The sequence below is a fragment of the Prionailurus viverrinus genome, chromosome C2 (genome assembly GCF_022837055.1).
Source record: "Prionailurus viverrinus isolate Anna chromosome C2, UM_Priviv_1.0, whole genome shotgun sequence".
NCBI lineage: Eukaryota > Metazoa > Chordata > Mammalia > Carnivora > Felidae > Prionailurus > Prionailurus viverrinus.
The window spans coordinates 68421972-68444972 of record NC_062569.1 but is presented as its reverse complement, the minus strand read 5'-3'; the positions used below and the strand labels follow the sequence as shown (position 1 = coordinate 68444972).

Below are 23001 nucleotides of genomic sequence, written 5' to 3'. Positions count from 1 at the left end.
AGACTTCACTGATTTATAGTGACAAGGAAAAGTATGATTTATGTTCCACATAACACAGTGGCTAAAATAAGAAGATTATTTTGGGGGAAAAATGTATGTTACTTAATGTCATCTTAAAAATATCTTGTGGCATCACTAAAGAGAAAAAAAGAAATTACTAATACGATTTCAGCCAGAGGAAACAACAGTCCTTTATTATCCTACATTTTCTATTTTTCATGCTGTTTTCTTTAGTATGAATCACAGTGAATCATCTCAGCTGGTTATTTAAAGAAGTTAAACAAAAACAAAAACAAAACAAAACAAAACAAAACAAACAGGTAGAGAATGAAGTATAGAAGCTAGTGCACTGTTGATAAATAGTCTAACACTGATTTTACAATGCGCTGATAAATGGATATTATTTAAAAATGCAATATGCCAGGAGGCAGTGGCTAGTTATGTCTAAACTAAATACAATAGAAATCCTTTTTTTTTTTTTTTGCAAAAGTGCCAAAGTGGCATGCTTACAAGAATCAGATTGACCACTTTGAAAACACTGGCAACACATTCTGAAGATTTTCTTATATTCTAAATATTACCCAGTGATCCAGATAGCCAAAAACAGATGCAAATCTATCAAGACTTTGAACATATTGCGTGGAAGGAGTTGTCCCAACAGCATATGTCGGCCTGGTGCCAAGATTGAACCGGGAGCTACTTTCATGGCCATAGATGCTGCCACTGTGTTGTGTTTGCAACTACATGATCTGGTTATTGGTTGCTTTGGAAGAGTGAACAAAGACTTCCTAGAAGGAATTAAATTCATGTGTGGTTTATTTTTTATCAGTCTCCTCCTGAGGCAGAAAGCTGGAGTTGTACATTTAATAACACATGTGTGTTTAATTATGTTTTGGCTAAACCGAGAAAATGAAAAAAAAAACTTTAATGAAATTAATCAGTATGAGGGGAAGGGTACTTTATGTTCTATTATAAGCCAACATTAAAAGTGTCTTTAGGAGCACCTGGGTGGCTCAGTCAGCTGAGCACTCAACTGTTTATTTTGGGTCAGGTCATGATCTCACAGTTTGTGAGTTTGAGCCCTGCATCAGGCTCTGTCTGCACTTACAGTGCAGAGCCTACTTGGGATTCTCTCCTTCCCTCTCTCTCTGCCCATCTCCCACTTGCATACATACACACTCTTCCTCTCTCTCTCAAAATAAGTAAATACTTTTAAAAAAATCTTTAAAAAACCTACTTTAAAATTGTTGCCAGAGAGGCAACACTCATAGAAAAATGGATTGTAGTACTATCCTGTCATGGGCACAGGGTTTTGTCCTAAAAATACACTTAAGGAAAAAAAATTCACAATACATTCAGCTATTACTAGGATGGGAAAGTAGGAAGATGATAGGAAGTCATTACCATATTTCAATCAATGTAATTACACATATAAAACAGGTATTGGGGAGCCTGGGTGGCTCAGTCGGTTTAGTGTCTGACTTCGGCTCAGGTCATGATCTCACGGTTTGTGGGCTTAAGCCCCTCATCAGGCTCTGTGCTGACAGCTCAGAGCCTGGACCCTGCTTTGGATTCTGTGTCTCCCTCTCTGTCTGCTCCTCCCCCATTTGCACTCTGTCTCTCTCACAAAAATAAATAAACATAATAAAAATGTTTAATATAGGTACTAAAAAGAAAACTTTAAACCAAATTTGAATGAAGTATTCAGGGTAATGAAGGACATGATGACAAAGGGAAGCTGGTTTAAGGAGACAAACACTGATAATACAGAGACAACCAGATTTTGTGCAGATTACACTATTAAGAACTCTTGGTTTGAACAAGATTTGGAATGTCAATAAATGAAATACAATATTTAATATAGTTACATAGTCAGAGTCCATACAAAAATACACTGGGGATTGATATTAAACATAGTTTTAGGAAATTGTACCCAATGGATGGCCAATCTCTTACTGAATTTCTCTCAGTTTGAGCAAACAAGGTAAGCTATTTCTGAGAGAATGCTTTTGAGTTTAAGTCCTTGTCACACAAAACAGTTAGTTCCAGAAATGCAAGTTTGGGTCAAACCACTAGATATCTAACATGATTCAGAATTTCCATGGGAACTAAATCTTTTCTTGGAATTGTTTGGATTTTAGATGGATGGATTTGGAATTTTTTCAGGAGGGCACAGGGCCAGGTTGCTAGTATGCCCACACTTTACTATCTATAGGCCGGACAAAAGCTGGAATTGATGCTAACTAAAACCAAAATTGGAGACCGATAGGCTGAGGCCAAATATCACACAAGTTATTTATTTCTTTAAGTTTTATTTATTTATTTTGAGAGAGAAAGTGAGTATGAGCAGGGGAGGGGCCAAGAGAAAGTACGAGAGAAGCCCAAGCAGGCTCTCCACTGTCAGCACAGAGCCTGACACAGGGCTTGAACCCACAAACCATGAGATCATGACCTGAGCTGAAATCAAGAGTCAGACGCTTAACCAACTGGGCTACACAGGTGACCCATGCAATTTATAAAGCGTATACTTATTTTTTTTTCCTTTTGGGACATTCATCATAAATTACTCAGAAAGGAGAAACGATATTCAGATGGATCTCAATTACTTGTGACTGTAGAAAAGAACCAAAATGACAACTGAATATATGAAACTACAGATCTAGCGGAACAGCCTGTGCTTGCCTCGGTCACATCATCACCTTGAAATACTATCCCTCCTTCCACAATGAAGTGATTGGTGCTAATGAATTATCAGAGCTAATAAAAAAATTAAAAAGTCAGCTAAGTTACCATTGTCAGTTTCTCAAGGAACAGGAGGAAATTCTGCCAACAACCATTTTACCTTTAGTGAGACAATCAGGAAGTGGCAACAAGCCACACAGATCGAAATTGTTTCCTGCTGAGTCTGGCTTTCACTAAATAAATGTGTACATAGCCAGATCAAATGGAAATGACTTTTACTTTGTTTTGCCATTTGTAGTTTTTGCGATAATGGTAAATAATTAACATCCAGAATTCCAACAAAGAAAAATAGCAGATATTAACAGAAATCATCAGAATTACATAGTCATTGTTATTTTGAGGTGGTGTTTAAAACATTAAAAAGTAGAGAGAGTGAGAAAGAGTAAATTTAGTAAGGTTATTAAGTGCATACTCCTTAGTCTGCTTCTAGGTTCAAGGGTATGGTTGTACTCATTTATTCTTGACACCTGCCTTTGCCCCCTGCAAACTAGTACCAGTGTCTTATGTGTGCAATTTTTTTGGACATACTTTTATTTGCCACAAGTACAGCTGAAGCATATCAGTAATCTTATCAGTCACTATTTACACTACATCTCTATGTAACCACATATAAATATTCATTCTCTAACTATTATGTGTTTGGCATTGACCAAATATTAAGAGCCAAGGTCACTCAGTCAAAATGAGCTTTCAAGACCATCCAATAAATCAACTCAAACAAATTATTCACTGGTAAATTATCCTTCTTTCTGGTGGTTGTGAGAACAGTAGAGAATGGTCTGCTGCTACTGTAAACTAGAGTAATAAATAAACAAGATGGCTGGTTGTCAAGGGGTAAAATTACACCGTTGAAAATGCAATTGGGTTTCAGAGACCTTCATACGTAAACTTTTTGCAGTAGGGAGAAACAAAATTTTATAGTTTAGCCTTGAAGGTCACTTTTTTGTAATAACTGTGATTGAGAACTTAAGACTAATCACTGCTAGTTGTCATAACAAAATAAAAATATATATAAACAATTAAAGTTTGTACTAAGCAGTAAAATTAGATGTCATTTAACGTGTAGCACATTACCCTATTTTACAAATAAGGTTATAACTAAAGTAGTTAAAATAGAACAGTTACATCAAATTCCCCACAATTTAGCAAACATTCGAATGGTCTTTCATTTTAATACAGAACAAATAATTTTGAATCATGATGACTAAAAGATAAAAATGTATAGCTTAAAGGTGACAAATTGCATCACTTTGATCAAATATTTATACTCAGGTCATAACAAAAGAATTTTATTCCTATATATCTATGTTCTTGACACATTTTGTTTTGTTTTGTTTTGTGTTTTTACTATGGGTATATCTTAAGTCTGGCCCACATTTTTCTGAGTGAAAGTAGCAAGGAAACCCAAGGAGTCTCACATCAAAAGAAACAAAACTAAAAAAAAACCAATAACCAAAGAAAAAGTTCTTTACCTATAGCAGAAGCAGACCAATATACCAGCAAGAAGCCAAAATACTCCTGGCTCATCTGACTGAGCAACTTGATTTTGGGAGCTGTTCATCTAGACTTGGTAGCATCAGGCTGCAGTGGAAATCTTTGCAGAATAACTGTAGCTTCCTCCCAACCCCATTGTACTGACATGCTTCAGATATAACTATTAAAGAAAGGATTATTAACCTGACCTATTTTCAGAATATTTTCTGTACCCTCTTCCTTTAACCTAAAACCTGGCTCTTCCATAATGATACTGCTTCGGCCCCAGCCCTCCTAGGTGTGGTTCCTTCTCTCTTACGCTTTGTACCACTAGCCCTAGAAAAACACTAGGAGGTATCACTGCTCATTCTTTGAAGATTTTGGCTCCTGGTTTAGTCACTTCCTCTTACAAGAATACTTCGATCTGAATTCTTGGCAATTTCAATACCCACATACTCTAGACTCTCCTTTCCTTAGCCTCTTTTCTTCTGGTGATTGCTTATCCCACTTCCATGGTCATGTCCTCTCCTGAACGCTGTCCTTACCAATATCTGAACTCTTTGTATGATCACATTTTTAATAATCCCATTTGCTGGCCAGCAGCAAATGAGTCTTTTTAGCTCACTCAATTCTTTGATCTCACCATGAAGTAGTATTTATTGATCCTCCTTCCATTTTGTTCCCCCTCCTTTCTTTCATTTCTTCATTTTTATTCCATACCCAGTTTAGATACTTTGATCCACCCTCACGAGTGCTCCTGTGCACATACTCTCAGTTTTAACTTATCTAGGTCATTGTCCCTCTCTCATTAGAGCTCTAGCCTGATTAAATCCAACTATGTCAGTTCTATATCTGAATCACCAACTGAAGGCTGAATAATTGTACTGACTTATCTCATGAAAAATATATTATTTCTTGGGACATCTGGATGGCTCAGTTAGTTAAGCGTCTGATTCTTGATTTTGCCTCAGGTCATGATCTCATGGTTCGTGAGATAGAGCCCTGTCTCAGGCTCTGTGCTGGCAGTGAGAAACCTCTCTCTCTCTCCCTCTCTCTCTGCCCTTGCTCTTCTTACGTGTGTGCATGCATGCACTCTCTCTCAAAAATAAACGAATATATATATATATATATATATATGTGTATATATATTTCTCCTGAGCTCCAATGCTGCCCAAAATATAGGCATACCTCATTTTATTGTACTTTGTTTTACTGATTTTCACAGATACTACATTTCTTAAAATTGAAGGTTTGTGGCAACTCTGCATCAAGCAAATCTAAGATAGAAACTTGACAAAAGTGGAAAAGATGGAAACTATATAGAGACCAGCCTAAATATACCAAAAACAGAGCAATCCGAGGCTACTTCATATGGGAACAAATAACCCTAAAAGCTCAAGTGCTTTTAGGGTTTTACAGCCAATATAATAAAAGTCATAAGAATCACTGAGGGAGGAAAAATTGTGTCATAGTATTCTTCAGGTTAAGAAGCAATCCCAGTAGTCAAAATTAAAAAAAAAAAAGGAATTAAATTTTCAGAAACTTGAAATATTTGGCTATTAAGAATAAATCATTTTCTAAGAAAGAAAAAGAATAATCCATTTTGTAAGGATTACTGCTTAGGTACTTAGATAAAATAGTGAATTTTGTATTAAGAAGTTTATGTCTAAAAATCACACATAAATATCTGTCAATAAGATGTGCAACTCAAAAAGGAGGAGGATGTATTCTTTAATTACAATACTGCCCTTTGTATTTGGTTAATAAAGAAAAATTATAAGCCTTGTTGAAAGATTTGTATGTAGATAAAGGGGAAATGAAGGTAATTATTAGAATTCTGCAGTAAGAGATCTATTCAAACATGAAGGGATTGAAATAGAAACTATGGAGATAATTCTCTTCTTGTCACCCTTAATCTAGGATGAGCCAACACTTTAGTGAAATGAAATGGGGCCCATACTTCAGAAATTAATCCCAAAGATTGATTTGGGTTGGCTTGATTTGGATTGATTTTGATTTGAATTTTATTTGAATTGATTGAATTTTAGATACAAACTTACTTACCTACTTATTTATTTATTTGGGAAAATACCTAAACTATATTTTTGCCATGCGGAAAATGATAACAGAAGTTTGAAATTACAAATCTCATATTTCCTCTAAGCCCTTCTCATGATAATCCTCTCTAAGAAGGGAGTCACTGCATTGCCATAGCTAATAATATAGCATATATTTTTATCCATTGCTTGTTAAAAATTAGTTGAACCATCTTTCACTTGCTAAAATTACTGTAATTCAAAGAAAGATTACCTTTAAGACTGTTTTGAACTTCTATAGCTATATCAAGAGCATTAAAGGGCAGAACTGGTTCATTGGCAATTTGCAAAATCACTTCTCCCGAGAGCTGAAAGAAAAAAAAAGATGGTAGCATTCAGTTTGAAGGGTTTTTGATTTGTTTGTTTTTCATTACTTCATGCATTCTTATATAACCACAGTAGTAAAACACATAGGGGAAAATATACTTTTATAAGATATCTTTTCCTTTTAAACTCTTTTTTCTTTTCTTTTCTATAAAAAAAGAAAAAAAAACCCTCATGGTATTTTTCATGTCTCAAAATAGTATGAAGGAATATAAAATTTTCCTCCTTTTTAAGCTAAAATATTAAGAAATATTGCCTTAATTGAAGAACTTGTAATATTTAAACTTAAAAAAAAATCCTTATAAAGCAGTTCAGAAAGTCACACAATAAAACAAACAATAAAGAGAAATAAAACTGAAAATCAATATTTGGTTATGAGACTAAGTAAAACTCCAAATAAAATTAATGATCCATTTATTTCATTTAAAATATAATTTAGCCTGAACAAACTGATGGTTACCAGAGGGGAGATCGTTGGGGGTGGGGGGGAATGGGTGAAATAGATGATGGGGATTAAAGAATGCACTTGTTTTGATGAGCACCAGATGTTGTATGTAAGTATCGACTCACTAAATTGTACACCTGAAACTAATATTACAGTGTTGGTTAACTAACTGAAATTTAAATACAAACTAAGAAAAGAATAAAATGCAGTGCTGTTTTCATTTGGAACTAGAAAAGTACATAATTTAGTCTAAAAAATTCCATTGAAATCTTAGTTACTGTTTTCCTTAATGCTTTATTTGATTTCTAATTACTTTTCCAAAATGTATCAAAACCAGTATCATGTATATATCTCTGAGGTCAATGTTTAAGTTGAGTTAAAATAATTGTAATGGCGTCCCCAAAACTCATACCTGGAATTTTCATACATGCACATCGCCCTTCTCCCTGCACCCGCATCATATTCCAAAACTATGTTTGGACACCAACACATGTACTACAGCTGAACTAGCATCTGCTTCATAGACTGAACAAGTCAAATGCATTCATATACATCTCAAAGGAACTTAGGGCTGGCTGCAAATGCCATTGTTACTCTCCCTCTCTCTAAACTGATATTGAATATTTACCTAGGCTTAACAAATGTCCCTACATCTCTAATAACCCTGAATCTTTCACACAGGGAAATGTGGCTGTGTTGATGTTATTAACGTACTATGAAATGTTGTTAGTAAATGAAAATATTGTCTTGTGAAATTACACGGGGGAAAATAGCACACTAACTTGAGACATTATAGAACACGTAAAAGAGACAACTTACAAGAAAGATATGATGTTAGATATTCAAATCTACATATCCAACAAGGGTCAAATTCCATTTAATATTTTAAAGTTATAATTCCCAGTTGTTTGTACAATTCATATCATGATAAAAATACAATTCAATTTTATCTTCTTCTAAATACTTGGAGAAATACATCTCTTAGAAATAAAGAGGGAGAAGAAACACTTTTGATGTCCTCTTATTTCTTTGAGATATTTTTCTCCCAAATGTAGCCACCACTTATTCCCAATGCCTAAGGTTTATTTGCAGAGTTTTATCCCCAGCATGGTGATCACGAAAATCCTGGGAAACTGCCTACTCTGATTACGCTGTTTTTCAGGGGAAAAGCTTTATCTGCAGTAGGTGGATATGACTTCTGTCTCCATTCCGCCTCACTACATCCAAATCATGTAAGAAATGCTGATATTTGGAAATAAATTATTTGTAAAAAGGAATTTTTAAAAAAGATTAAGAAGCATTATAGTTCCTTTTTTCAATTTGCACTGGATAATAGAAACTACAGAACAGACATGTTTTGTTTACAGTTTTGGAATCTGGAAACCACACATCATAAAAGATTAAAATGAAAGAAGGTGGAGGGAGGAGAAAGGCAACTTCACTTTTTGCTGCTGGAGAAAGTTGTTTTGTTCTATTTTAAGAGTCATTTGGCAACTCAAACAACTGGAATATAAGCCAGCCACTTTGCTATTTGTCTCAAAAAGAACCTGACAACAAATACTGGGACTTTCTAAGGCACCTGGTTCATGATAGAATGTTTGGACTAAGTTGGGTTTATTTGCAGCTTCATAAGCAAGAGGGAGATTTGCGTAGGTCTTGCCATGAAGAAGAGATGAGTCAGACTCACACTCTTCTCATCCACTCTTTTTCAAGCAAGCCAAGGCAACATTCCCTTATATTTATATAAGGCCCCATTCTTTCCAAAGTGCTTTACACCTAAATATCTCATTCGATTATCTTGACAAACCTAGAGGCAAGTAGTGGGTAAATTAACCTTTTGTTAAAAAGGTAAGTGTATATAAGCCTTACTGTGTTCTAGTCCATGATGGTGATATAGGAGGATCCTGAATTTACCTCCTCCCATGGACACTGAATCTATAGCTACATGCTAAAACAATTCCCTCTTGAAACAAAAACAAAAACAAAAACATCTAATTGAGTGATTCCTACATATCAGGTGAATGAGAAAAAAAACCACTTTGAAATGTATAAGAAAGGCTGAGACACACTCTGACCATAAACACTACCACATCACACTAACATACAATTGGGAAAAACCTCATAACTCCCAATTTCTGCTTGAGGAGAAAAGGGTTTGGATCCAACATGAAGTGCTCTAACTTTTAAGACCTCCACCTGAAGCACAGGCACCCAAAACACCTAGCCCTAAAAGCCAATGAGACTAGGGTCCACAAAACCTACAAACCTATAGCAAACAAAGAAACAGCTTTTAAGGTGCTTGAGAGGACTTGTGAGTCCCCAGGGCTCACTGAAGAGGTAGCAAGCCCAAAATGCCTATATCCCAGTCATCCACTGAAAGAGGTCTATTAACTTATCTTAAAAGCAACAGCCCAAGAGTCAGGCTTCTAATTTAACACACATCTAAGGGCCAACTGCAATTCTCTGGAGATTGAGGAGGCTGGCAGGTGCCATTTTTGCATTCTCTCTCTGCCCTGCTCCAGGTCACCAGTGTCTCCCTGAAAGGAGCTTGAGCACATGTCTGGTGCCCAGTTTTTGTGGCTGCCTCCCAGAAGAGGCACCCTTGATTGCCTGGCTCTGATGGCCAGTGGGGCTTGACTTTTCAAGTTTGAATTCCCATAGGACTGTAGCAAACAAAGCAACACTTCTTAATCAGCTATCTCCTTAGGGCTCAGTGCAAAAAAGTGCAGAGAGAAATGCCAATCTCCCAGTCTTTCCTTGAAAGAGGACTATCTGCATACTTTAAAACTGCTGCCTGAGGGGTAGGCCTCTAATACAACATGCATCTAGGGACAGACAGATCTTCCCCAAAGAACAGGGAAGCCAATAGACTTGATCTTAGCATTCTTCCTGTAGCCTGACAACAGCAATATCCTCCTGGAAGGAGTTTATATACATATATGGCACCCCAGCTTTTGCAGCTGCCACCCAGGGGAAATACTCCTTGATGGCCTGGCTATGGAGGCAAGTGGAGCTTGCATTCACAAGTTTCACAAGACTGTAGCCAACAAAGAAGGACTTCTTAACTGGCTATCCCTTTAGGGTTCAACACTAGGAAGACTATGGAAATGCCTGTCTCCTAGTCTTTCCTTGAAAGAGGTTTATTTGCATACTTTAAAAGGTTGCTGCCTGATGGTCTTGCTTCCAATTAGCCTGCATCTAGTTGCTGACTGAGATTCTCCCTTTTGGGACACTCACAGGTCTTGGCACATGCTCACTCAACTACTGTAAGCCAAATCACAAAGGTTTAAGCAACAAGCAAGAGCTAAGGCCAGGCTGAACAATACAGTTTGCCTCCTATGTGAGACCATTCCATCAAAAATGAGAATGGCAGTTGTTTTATCTAGTGCACAGGAAGAAACACAGGGAGTGAAGAAAAGTGAAGAAACAGGGAAATATTCTCCAAATAAAAGAAAAGATAAAACTCCAGGAATAGACTTTAATGAAACGGAGATATGTGATCTACCTGATAAAAAGCTCAAAATAATGGTCATAAATTTGCTCACCAAGATAAGGAGAACAATGCACAAAAAGTGAGAATTTCAATAAAAATAAATGAAATATTGAAAAAGTATAGAACAGAAATCATAGAATTGAAGAATACAATAACTGACCTGAAAAATTCAATAGAGGGGTTCAACAGCAGACTAGAATAACCAGAAAAAAGGATTAGCAAACTCAAAGATACAAATTCCTACCATCAGGAGTATAAATAGAAAAAAAAAAGAATAAAAAAGAGTGTAGGAAGCTTAAGAGATATCATCAAACAGATCAATACTCACATTATAGAGGTCCCAGGAGGAGAAAAGAAAGAGAAAGGGGGCAGAAAGTTTTATATATATATTTTTTAATTTGAGTATAGTTGACACACAATGCTACATTAGTTTTAGGTGTACAGCATAGTGATTCAACAACTCTATAACCTTACCCTATGCTCACAAGTGTAGCTACCATCTCTCACCATACAACACTATTGCAACATCACTGACTATATTCCCTACACTGTGCCTTTTTTACTGTGACTTATTAATTCTGTAACTAGAATCCTGTATCTCCCACTCCCCTTCACCCATTTTGTCCATTATCCCAATCCCCTTCCCTCTGGTAACCAGTTTGTTCTCTGTATTTATAGGTATGATTCTGCTTTTGTTTGTTTATTCATTTGTTTTATTTTTTTAGATTCCAGATATGAGTGAAATCATAAGTAGTAGAAAGCTTATTTAAAGAAAAAATGGCTGAAAACTTCCCTAGCCTATAAGATCCAAATAAGACAAATCCAAAGAGAACCACACCAAAACACATTATAATTAAATTTTCAAAAGTTACAAACAAGAAGAGAATCTTAAAAGAAACAAATGAAAAACAACTTGTTCCATATAAGAGAACCTCCATAAGACCATCAGTACATTTTTCTGTAGAAACTTGGCAGGCCCTGAAAGACTGGGATAATATATTCAAAGTGCTAAAAACAAAACAAAACAAAACAACAAAAACAAAAAAGCCAACCAAGAATACTCTGCCCAGCAAATTAGTACTTCAGAATTGGAGAGATAAAGAGTTTTTCACACAAGCAAAAGCTGAAGAAGTTCACCCCCACTAGACCGGTTTTACAAGAAATGTTGAAAGGGACTCTTTAATCTGAAACAAAAGGATGATAATTAGTAATAGTAAAACATGAAAGGCTACATTTCACCAATAAAGATAAATATGTAATTAAATCCAGAATACTCTAATTTTTAATGGTGGTGGGTAAATCACATAAATCAAGTATGAACCAAAAGACAAAAATATTAAAAATAACTACGTTAAGTTTTTAATGTATATACAAGGTAAAGATGAAATTGGGCATCAAAAACATAATATGTAAGGGGTGTGGAAGTTAAAAGTATCAAGCTTTAGTATGCATTTGAATTTAAGTTGTATTCAGGTTAAAATAGATTACTATAAATATAAGATGCTTTATATACATTTCATGGTAACAACAAAGGAAAAACCTATAAGAGATACACAAAATTAAAGATAGCAACTGAAGCATACCACTAGAGAAAATCATTAAATCATAAAGGAAGAAAGCAAAAGAAAAAGAAACAAAAGAACTATAAAACAACCAGAAAATAATTAACAAAATGGCAATAATAAGTCTATGCCTATCAATAAGTACTTTAAATGTAAATTGACTAGGGACACCTGGGTGGCTCAGTCATTTAAGTGTCTGACTCTTGGTTTCAGCTCATGTCATGGTCTCCTGGTTCCTGAAACTGGCTCTTCCCTGACAGTGTAGAGCTTACTTAGTCTTCTTTCTCTCCTTTCTCTTTACCCCTTCCTCTCTCTCTCTCTCTCTCTCAAGATAAATAAGTAAACATTTAAAAACATAAATGTAAATGGACTAAATTCTCCAATGAAAAGACATAGAGTGGGTTAATGGATAAAAACACAAGACCCAGCTCTCTGTTGCTCACAATACATTCACTTCAGCTTTAGAAACACACCCAGCCTGTAAATTAATGAAGAGAAAATAATAAGTTTCATGTAAATGGAAACCCAAAGACAGCAGAGGCAGCTTAACTTATATAAAAATAGAGATGGTAACAGGAGACAAAGAAAGTCATTATATAATGATAAAGGAGTCAATCCAACAAGAGGATATAAAATTTGTAAATATTTATGCATTCAACACTGGAGCATCTAAATATATAAAGCAGGGACACCTGGGTGGCTCACTTGGTTAATCATCTCACTCTTGATTTTGGCTCAGATCATGATCCCAGAGTCATGGGATTGAGTCCTACATTGGGCTCTGCACTGAGCATGGAACCTGCTTGGGATTCTCTCTCTTATTCTCTTTCTCTTTCTCTTTCTCTTTCTCTTTCTCTTTCTCTTTCTCTTCTCTTTCTCTTTCTCTTTCTCTGTCTCTCTCTCTCTCTCTCTCCCCCTCTCCCCTGCTTACATGCTTTCTCTCTCTCTCAAATAATAAAATAAAATAAAATAAAATAAAATAAAATAAAATAAAATAAAATAAAAAAGCAAATGTTAACAGACCTGAAGAGAGAAAATAGATAGCAGCAATACAGTAACAGTAGGGGGTTTTAATATCCCTTTCAACAATGGATAGCTCACCCAGACATAAAATCCCTAATGAAACATTGGACTTAAACTAGACATTAGACCAGATGGACCTCACAGATATTTACAGAACATTCCATCCAATAGTAGCAGAATATATATTCTTCTCAAGTGCATATGAAACATTAGCCACCAAAAATGTCTTAATTCAAGAAGATCAAAGTCATATCCAGCATCTTTTCTGATCACAATTGTATGAAACTAGAAATCAATGTCAAGATAAAAACTAAAATTCACAAATATGTTGAGATTTGGGGTGGCAAATTATCTCATTGGCTCAGGTGGCTGAAGTGCATGACATTGACAATTGCATGATCCTTGACAGCAAGAGCTGTATGGGGCCCTGAATGGCTGCAAGGGCTATTGGGCTTTTCAAAGGCAAGGGAATAGGGCATATGGTGGTGGTAGCCAGAGCCGGTGGTGTGCACATTTGTGGCTATGGAGCTGGCTGCAGGTGCCTGCATAGTGGCAGGGGCCAGCTGCAGGCACACACACACATTGGCAAGGGTGCTGGCCAGCAGCAGGGCCTGGGGCCAACTTTGGGTACATGAGCAGCTGCAGGACCTGGGCAATCAGTGCATACCCAGGTGGCTGCAGGGGCTAGTTGCAGGCCAATGCACTTTGGAGGCTCTGGTAACAGGAGTCAGTGTCAGCAGCACTCAGGTGTACTACAAGGGCTATTTGCAAGTGCCTGCAGCAGTAGAGGACTGTGACAGGGGTCAGGACTGGCTTCAGATACAGAAGCAACTATGGAGGGTTTGGCTGTCAGTGTGTACTCATGTGGCTGCAGAGGCTAGCCATAGGTGCACACACACTAACGGCTGGTCATACAAATTGGAACCAGCTGTGTGCACATGCATAACTACAGAGGGACTAGTTGCTGGTACACAGAGGTGCAGGCCAGGGATAGGAGTAGGGTCAGGTCCTTTGTGTAGCTATAAAAGGTTAGGGCATCTGGTCATTCATTCTGCTCTATTTTGCTTGCAGTGAGAACTCTTTCTGGCTAGGCAGTTCTCTCTTGGCACTGAGCAGTGCTGACCTAGGTGACAGGATGTTGCAGGCAAAATGAAGTCGTTCTTCCTACTCTTTTTGTGTGGTTATTCACAGGTTATTTTGCTCTGCTATTTTGTTGAAACTCCTTAGGTGGGCTCCTGAGATCTCCCAGAGCTATTTTCATTCTTGGACAGCTGTCTAATTTTTCTTTGTGGGAAGATGGGTGCCTGGATCTCCTGGTCTGTCATCTTGGTGACAACACACCCCTGAGCTATCTGAAATGCTACTTAATAACTTTACAATCACACAATCTTATTAAGACCCTTATGTCCTTCTTTCTCAACTCTTCCCAGACCACTCTACCCCTGAGTAAAGGATAAAGAAAGAATGCATTGGAACAACAACAACAAAGTTGTTTTATAGTAGTAAAAGTCTTTAAAAAAAATAAAGGATTATTATATAGAAAGATTAATTAATGAACCCACACTGCAAAGACCTTCTTCTCTCAGTAGGTAATATTGCTATTTCTAGAGTTATTGGTTTCATTGGTATCAGGCAAAATTAAATTGTTGAAAGATAATAATTACTAATCCAGCCTTCTTCTAGATTTTAAGGGTAATAAAGGCAAATCATATTTTGACATATAAAAGTTTCTCTCTTCAACCTAAAATAATTTTAGGTATTTAAAGGTTTAGAAGACTGTTTTTAGAAATTTTACAGGAAAATAAACATATAAACACACACACATGTAATTTTGGGTTAAACTTTGTAATAATATGTTGCTTTATTGCCTTGCAGAGAGGTATTTTGATACTCTCTGATTTTAGCAAAAATTTTTCCCTTATTCACCTGTCTAAAGGGAAAAAAAAGATATTTATTTACAAAACTGAAAATATTTTATTTACAAAACTGAAAATATTCCTATCTATGGTAGGAATATTCCCCCCCTCAATTATTTTATTTCATTGACAAAGATGATGACTGTATTTGTAATGATTGCTTTGAATGAATTTATTTAATTTATTAACATTGGAAAAAATAGATTTATTAAAGCAATACCAATACCATAGTTCTATAATGTATTTTTTTTAGTTACAGGTAGAGATGTTCAGTAAATATGTTATTTGTTCTATGTTTATAATTCCAAATTACAACAACCATGGTTTATGCCTTATACTTAAGCTGTAAGTTCAACTATCATTGTGGGATTGTTTTTATGTCCTTGGTCAGGCTTAGGGTGCAATATAGACCCACTCTAGAAGGTAGTGCTGTGAGATAATTATAACACCTATTTTATAGGTTAGTGTGAGAAAGAAATTGAGAGACTGAGTTGCTATGGCATGGTGTGACATAATATGACAAATAGTAGATGAATCATGAACCATCTCACTAGTATATATTGAGTTTTTTATTGCGTGATCATCGCTGTACTACTGGGAGAAAAGAGAAATATAAGACTTACTTTCCTGATAGAGACAAGTTATTTCACTTTCACAAAATTGGAAAAGAAGTTAACAGTAGAAAATTTAGTAAACATGAATCTTTTGTTTCCTAGAAAGCACCATTTTCTATTCAACTTTAAACCATAACATGGGATTCTGCCACATGTACATATTTTGGGCTCAAGATACTCGAGTGTAAAAGGGGCTAGATATTCCAGAAGAAGGTAATAAAATGAGCAAAAACCTTGAGACAGAAAGAAACACAGATTTTTAGAAAAACTTGAAGAGACCAGTATAACTGCAGTAGAGTTCTTGGTTAGTGGAAGTAAGTTTGCATGCGGGGTATAGGGCAAGGAGTCAGAAAACCCTAAAACTCAACTAAGGTATATGGCCATGATTCAGTGATCTGTAGGGAGTCCTTCTCCATTCCCTTAATGCTCAAACCAGAAGCATTGTCTAATAAATTATGGTCTGGTGAAAGTCGTCATAACATGATTTTGTGGTGTATGGTGCTATTATGTTCATCCTGAAGTGACCTGACTCTGATTTATGCCACTTTATAGTAGAAAACCCCCAACTTAGCAACAGACACTTTGTGAATAACAAACCTCGGACAGCCAGCTATGGACAAGGAGATTCAAAAATCTCCCTGGAGGTGAGCAGAGCAAGAAACAGCCTTTCAGTCCTCAGGATTACTTTCCAAAACTGATGTCAGCAGAAGAAAGAAAGCAAGGATGTACTCCTGACATACCCAGACAATTTTGCCAGCAAAAGGAGAAATTAAATGGTGCTACATGATATTGGCACAATCTATGGATACCCCTAACATGCTAAATTTCAGTTTCAAGATTTTTATTACCTGTCATCTGAAATACTCCACAAACTCCCTAATTTATCTAAATGTCTGCCTCTAACCCAAGTCTCCCCATTATAGAGAGAGCTATGCATCTCTTTATTCAAAATATATTCTTATGCACCCCCAAACAGACCTGCTGTTTTCCTTAGCTAGGAAAGTTGATGGTATGCAACCCTCTACTCAAAAACCTATGATCTGACAAGTCTATTTATAGAAAACAATTACTTGAAAATAAAACTGTCTTAGAAAATCAAGGACTTCTATATATTGCCCACAACTATCAAAGTATACCACTTCAGACCAAACTCACAACACAGAAACCAGTGCACAAAACTTCCATGCCACAACTGTTCCCTTGGTGCTAACAGAGACAGTCGTGTTAAGAGTTGACATGTGATAGTCCACACTCAGTCACCTTTGAAGGGAGCTCCAGTTTTTGAAGGTTGGTTTTAGGGCTTCTTTCTGTGGAGAGGTTTTGATAAGATATTTAGGAGGTCTGGGGACCCCTGGGTGGCTCAGTTGGTTAAGCATCTGACTCTGGCTCACGTCATGATCACAGTTGGTGAGTTCAAGCTCCACATCGGGCTCTGTGCTGACAGCTCAGAGCCTGGAGCCTGCTTTGAATTCTGTGTCTCCCTCTCTCTCTCTCTTTGCCCCTCCCCCACTCACACTCTGCATCTCTCTGTCTCTCAAAAAATAAACATTACAAAAAAATTTTTTAAAGGATGTTTAGAAGGTCAGGCCAAAGACCTGTGTTTACTGTTCTGTACACATACTCATGAAGTTCAACAGTAGTAGGAGAGAGGGATAGGAAAGTTGCTGTGGCATTCCTAAGCTTCCAAAAAAGAAACGTTTCAAAATTCCACCCTTTCCTTCTTAAGATTTCAAAGACATTAAAATAGTTTGATGAAGTGAGGTCATCTCAAATGAAGTTACCTGGTAGCAAAGGATTTCAAAAATCATTGAAGAATTCCAAAAGCTACTGGGAGGGAAATTCATTTTAAGGAGGAGAAGGATTTTAACCAGGGAAAATATATGGTATATTTGGTTCCTAAAACTTGAGGCTATTATTAGGAACTCCCTGTGACAGATCCTGTCTGGATCATGGGCCTTGGACAGAGAAAGTATGTGTGAACTTAAAGACCTATGATAAGCAAACAGTGGTAAAACTTGGGAACCCAGCATCATGCAGTGGGATGCCCATAGATACATACTGCTGGAGGAGAGAGAATCCTTTTCTCTCCAGTACCCTGAGAAACTGCTATTTCAGTCATCACCTTGCCCCCTACAACTACTAAGGGCTGAGCATGAATTCTGGGACATCTAGTTTGAGGGCTGGCCTGTGCTTTCACTACAGAATGTCCGCACCTGAAGATCATGCAAAAACTCTTTGCATCCCTGGGGACAATGAGGGCAAATTGATGGACTATGGCATAAAGAGAAGGTGGCATAAACAGGGTATGTCTCCACAGTAATTTAATTTGATTATTAAATAGATGGGCAATTTTTTTTTTTGACACACACTAACTACCTGCAAACGCCAGGACATTAAAGAACTAGGAAGACAACCTCTGCTAGCAAGGAAGTGATTGGCTAGGAATACAAACTCCCTAATTCTAATTTTTTTTATTGTTTACTTATTTTTGAGAGAGATTGAGACAGAGTGTGAGCAGGGGAGGGGCAGACAGAGAGGGAGATACAGAATCTGAAGCAGGCTCCAAGGCTCTGAGCTATCAGCACAGAGCCCGATGTGGGGCTCAAACCCACAGGCTGGGGGATCATGACCTGAGCCGAAGTCAGATGCTTAAGCAAGTGAGCCACCTGGGTGCCCCACAAACTCCCTAATTCTAATCCTCCTTTCCAGCCTTTGCTCCTGCTGTAAGCCTTATCTCCTCTCTAGGTTCTCAACCTAAACTCTGACCGCACTACCCAGAATTTTCCATGAGCCATACTTGGGGTTCTCTCAGAAATAGACTGTGAGACAAAACCTGAGTACAAGTGGTTCACTGACATATGAGGTAGAAGAATGAGAGGCAAGACAGAGAAGACAGCCAATAGAAGGCATTTTATTAAGTCAGCAGTCACCATGTGTGATTGGAATGTAACCCCACTGGGGAAAACCCGAAGGCCAGAATAAAATGGGTTCCTCAGAATTTTCTAAGGTTGCTTCATGGAGGTATTAAATCTTTAGCTCTTCTGGACTCTTGTACACTGGCAGGTCTCCCTGGCAAACTTCAGGAAGAGATGGAAATGTGTTGCTAAAATAGAACGCTTCCTTTCTTTGCCTAGACCACAGAAGTATCTGATAAAAGTTTTTTTCCCCCCAATGGTAAAATATCTTTCCTTTTTTAGTGAATGTCATCACTCATCTGTTATTAAATTATAGCAGTAAAAATATATTTACAGATTAATTTGGAAATGATCAAGTCTGTTTGCTGGGAGCTTTGGTAATTCTTTTTTAGTACATATAGTCATAATTTTGACTTTGTACTACAGTTGTATCTTCTGCTAGCATATTGTTGTTAGAGGAAAAAAAACAGTTAGTATTTCTTAGCACATTGGAGAAAGACACTTTAAGATACCAACTTTTCTCTCATGTTTATTAGTTATTTGCATTGAACTACATATATGCTCATTGACAAATTAAAAATTAAGCATCTTTATTATATTTCACTAACTTCAGCCCAATGTCAACAATAATAATAACTGCAATAGCAACTAAACATTTATGAGCTTTTGCCGTATGCCAGGCATTTTTCTAAATTTTTCCCATGAGTTAATCCATTCACTTCTTACAATAGTCTTATTTTATTTTGCAGATGAGAAAACAGAAGTACTGCTCAGTGAAGTAACTCTCCCAGAGCCACTTAGGTAGTACATGCTATTCTGAGACTTAAGGCCAGGCATTCTGGCTGCAGAATCTGGACTCTTATACTAAATTGCATCTTTTTCTTTCCTTTCCAGTCCCTCTCCTAATTTTAACAAATCAGGAATGGCCACAGAGACAACATTTACCAAATCTGCATGTATGATTCTAAAGAATAATTAAGGGCTAATTACACCTATCAGGCACATTTACTATCAAGATGGCAAGTGGTCCTATAAGGAATTATAATTTTTATACAGAAACTAGAAAAATGAATGTAGAGATTCATGAAGCAAATAAATTCTCCGAAATGCCGAGTAAATCAATTATTTTTATCATTTTTCTTACAATAAACATCATTGATTAAATCTAAAATACACCTGGAAAAGTGGAGGTAATCAAGTGGGAGGGTCAGCTGGTCTGCATAATGATTGATATTTATCTATCTTAGGATAGATATCTATCTTAGGAGGCCATAGACTATTATTACTCCAAGTTTAAGTTCTTTGAACAAGGTTCAGGGAAAATACTTAAAAACTAATATGAATACTTGCCAAATGGTTATCAGTGATCACCCATCCATCAATATCCATATTGCTTAAGGGAATTTCTAATATAAAATACATATTTAGAGGGCACTGGCTATGTGTCAGAGACTGTGTTAGGTACTGGGAATTTCCAGGCTGCTCATATGAGAGGAAACAGATATTGACTATAATTATTAAATGGTTAAATGAGAGTGCTGTGAAAGGATATATGCAAAGGATATATGCGATGTGAAAGGAGTCCTACTGCATCTGAGAGGATTAGGAAAGGCTTCCTTGGAAAAACTTCTGTGGGGAAATCACTGTGTTAGGCTGTCTATCATACAAGAAAAAAATCAGAAACAGATTTGGTACAAAGCACATCATTTTACATGAGTGCACCTAAGGTTGCTTAGTTGGACTTACACATCTTTAGACAACAATAAAATTAAAATGTTAAAAATGTGTGTTATTATTTATCTTACATGTGTTTCATGACAGTATCTTCTAAAGGAAAGGTGTATCTTTGAGTAGACATAGTTCCCCCTAACTGCCCTCATATCACAACCAGAACAGAAATCAAGTTCTCTGTTGTTGCAGAAACCACTATAGCTTTGATGTGGCACAAAGAAGGTAGAGGTTGTTTATTTTTAAAAGGGTAATTGTGCATTTATTCAATCGTGTACTTGGTAAATTATCCAGAATAATTAATCATAGAGAGAAAGATTAGAGAATTGATTAAGCAGAGTTTGTAATAATGCTAGAGAAAACACATCAAATATACATAATGCAATGAAACAGAAGAGGCCAGTGATTTCCTATTTATAGTGTTTTTAGAAACTGCATTTTCAGACCACGAGGCTAGATTTCTGTACATGCAAAATAATGTGGTTTTAGTTTGCTCTTTAAGAAATTGATAGAACAGTGCTTTATTAGAGCATAAAGATAACATTTATTCTTAACACCCAGTCATAAAACAAAGTATATTTTGGTTATAATGGATTCAAGCACATATGAAGTCAATTATTTAGTTATTTGACATATAAAGTCAAATATTTAGTCAATTATGTAGATCAATATTAGCATTTTGATATAAATTGTTAATGTAATTATTTCCTTCCTTATGTCCCCGTTGAAAAACCAACAAAAAATAAAGTTCTCTTCTACTATAAGTTTGAACATCTGATAAAATTTTGTTTCTCTAAAAATATTTTCAGAATATTGTTCCATTTTTTACAAAAATACTAATATAGAAAAGTGATGACATCATGCTTCTATATTATGGATGCAGTAAAGGCAATGGTGGTGGGTAGAGATATGAGAATGAAAATAAATAAACAGATTGTTCTTTTGAACTTGCTACATGTCTCTAGAGATACTTTCATAATGGCCAAACTATATGTGACCCTTACTGTAGGCAATTATACTGTTAATGCAGTTCTTTTCTGGCTGTAAATGCACTAAATGTTTTTTTAGACTGCATCCTACAGAGAGTTGAAAATTTAAAAATAGTAAAAGAAACACAATGGCTTTAGATTCTTTGATGTGTGATTATATTCATGACAAGTTTCTTACATCAACCAACCTTCTCTAAACTAGATGCTACTGCTCACTTGAATGCAAAAATATATATGCAAATAAGGAAGCACACAAACAAACACACTTATCCAGCTCTAGATTTTTCATGAGTTCTCTTTTCTTCTTTGCATGTTGCTGATGCAGAGGACTGTTACAGCTTCTTCCTTCTCAAACATCCCAGGATGTCCCACAGAATAACACAGACCAAAGAATTCAGAATTTTTTTAAACATTATCATTCACCAGTTAATCAGTACAACATGATCCTTAATGTTATAATCAATTTTAGAACACTTTATCTTAGAGATATTTATTTTGAAGAAGTACTTGTAAAGCACCTACAATTCAAGATTCCTGGGATAAATGCTAAAAATGTGAAGCAGTTCTTACAATTAAGGGGCTTATAGGTTGGAATCCAAGATATTAGCAAAGGAAAACAAAGAATGTATGAAATGGTGCATCCAAAGGATCAAATTAGTAAGAAAACAGTGGTCACTATGGACAGCAATAGTCCCAGAATACTTCTTATAGATTTTACTTCTGTTGGACTATAAAAAAGGATAGTCTAAGGAGGTGGTAAGAGTTGAGGGTAGTCCTTTCAGCAAGATGGGCAGGCATTTTTTTTAATGTTTATTTACTTTTGAGAGAGAGAGCATGAGCCAGGGAGGGGCAGAGAGAGAGAGAGGGGACAGAGGATCCGAAGCAGGCTCTGCACTGACAGCAGTAAGCTGGATGTGGGGCTTAAACTCACTAACCATAAGATCATGACCTGAGCCAAAGTTGGACACTTAAACGATTGACCCACACAGGTACCCTGAGCAGGCAGGTTTAAGTTAAGATTCCAACCACTGGGTAAATCAGTTTTGAGTGGAAGAAAGATTTTTTTAAAGGAGAAAAGAAAGATGAAGTTAGAGAAGTAAACTATATCGTGAGAGATCTCTTTCCTTGTCAACAAGTTCCTTATTAAATGAGAAAATATTCCATTTAAATTGAGAGGTCTTAACAAAAAAAACTTTTAGAAGAACACTATGTAATTATTATAAATTAACTTAGAAAAAGACATGCTATTCTATGTAATGGGCCAAAGAAAGTCTGATCTGGAAGAGTAAAGGTAAGGTTTTCATTCCTGCATTTCATTTGGTAATTGGTAATTTGTGTGTCCATATCACCATCATCAAAAATTATAATGTCTGAATGCAAGTTGCTGAAAACACAACAGCTTACAGTTTAGAATGTATATTTAGATATAGTTCCACTTCTGTAGCCCTTGGTTTCCTTATTTGTAAAACCTACTTTCTAAAAAAAATTTTTTTAGATTTATTTATTTTTGAAAGAGAGAGAGCACAAGCAGGGGAGGGGCAGAGAGAGAGGGAGACACAGAATCCAAAGCAGGCTCCAGGCTCTGAGCTGTCAGCACAGAACCCGACATGTGGGGCTCAAACTCACAAACCAGGAGATCATGACCGGAGCCGAAGTGGGACGCTTGACTGACTGAGCCACC

General features: G+C 36.4%; 1 protein-coding gene and 1 pseudogene across 11 annotated transcripts in view; one reads left to right on the top strand and one right to left on the bottom strand.

The window, feature by feature from the left end:
* NAALADL2 (N-acetylated alpha-linked acidic dipeptidase like 2) overlaps positions 1–23001 on the bottom strand; it is a 1352594-nt gene that overhangs the window by 53484 nt on the left and 1276109 nt on the right. For all 11 annotated transcript variants that reach the window (XM_047875457.1, XM_047875456.1, XM_047875458.1 and 8 more), the window contains one exon: positions 6526–6619. In XM_047875457.1, coding sequence (XP_047731413.1) covers positions 6526–6619 — 94 coding nt within the window. The remainder of the gene's footprint in view (positions 1–6525; positions 6620–23001) is intronic.
* LOC125175059 (NADH dehydrogenase [ubiquinone] 1 alpha subcomplex subunit 12-like) overlaps positions 13681–23001 on the top strand; it is a 90983-nt pseudogene continuing 81662 nt past the window's right edge.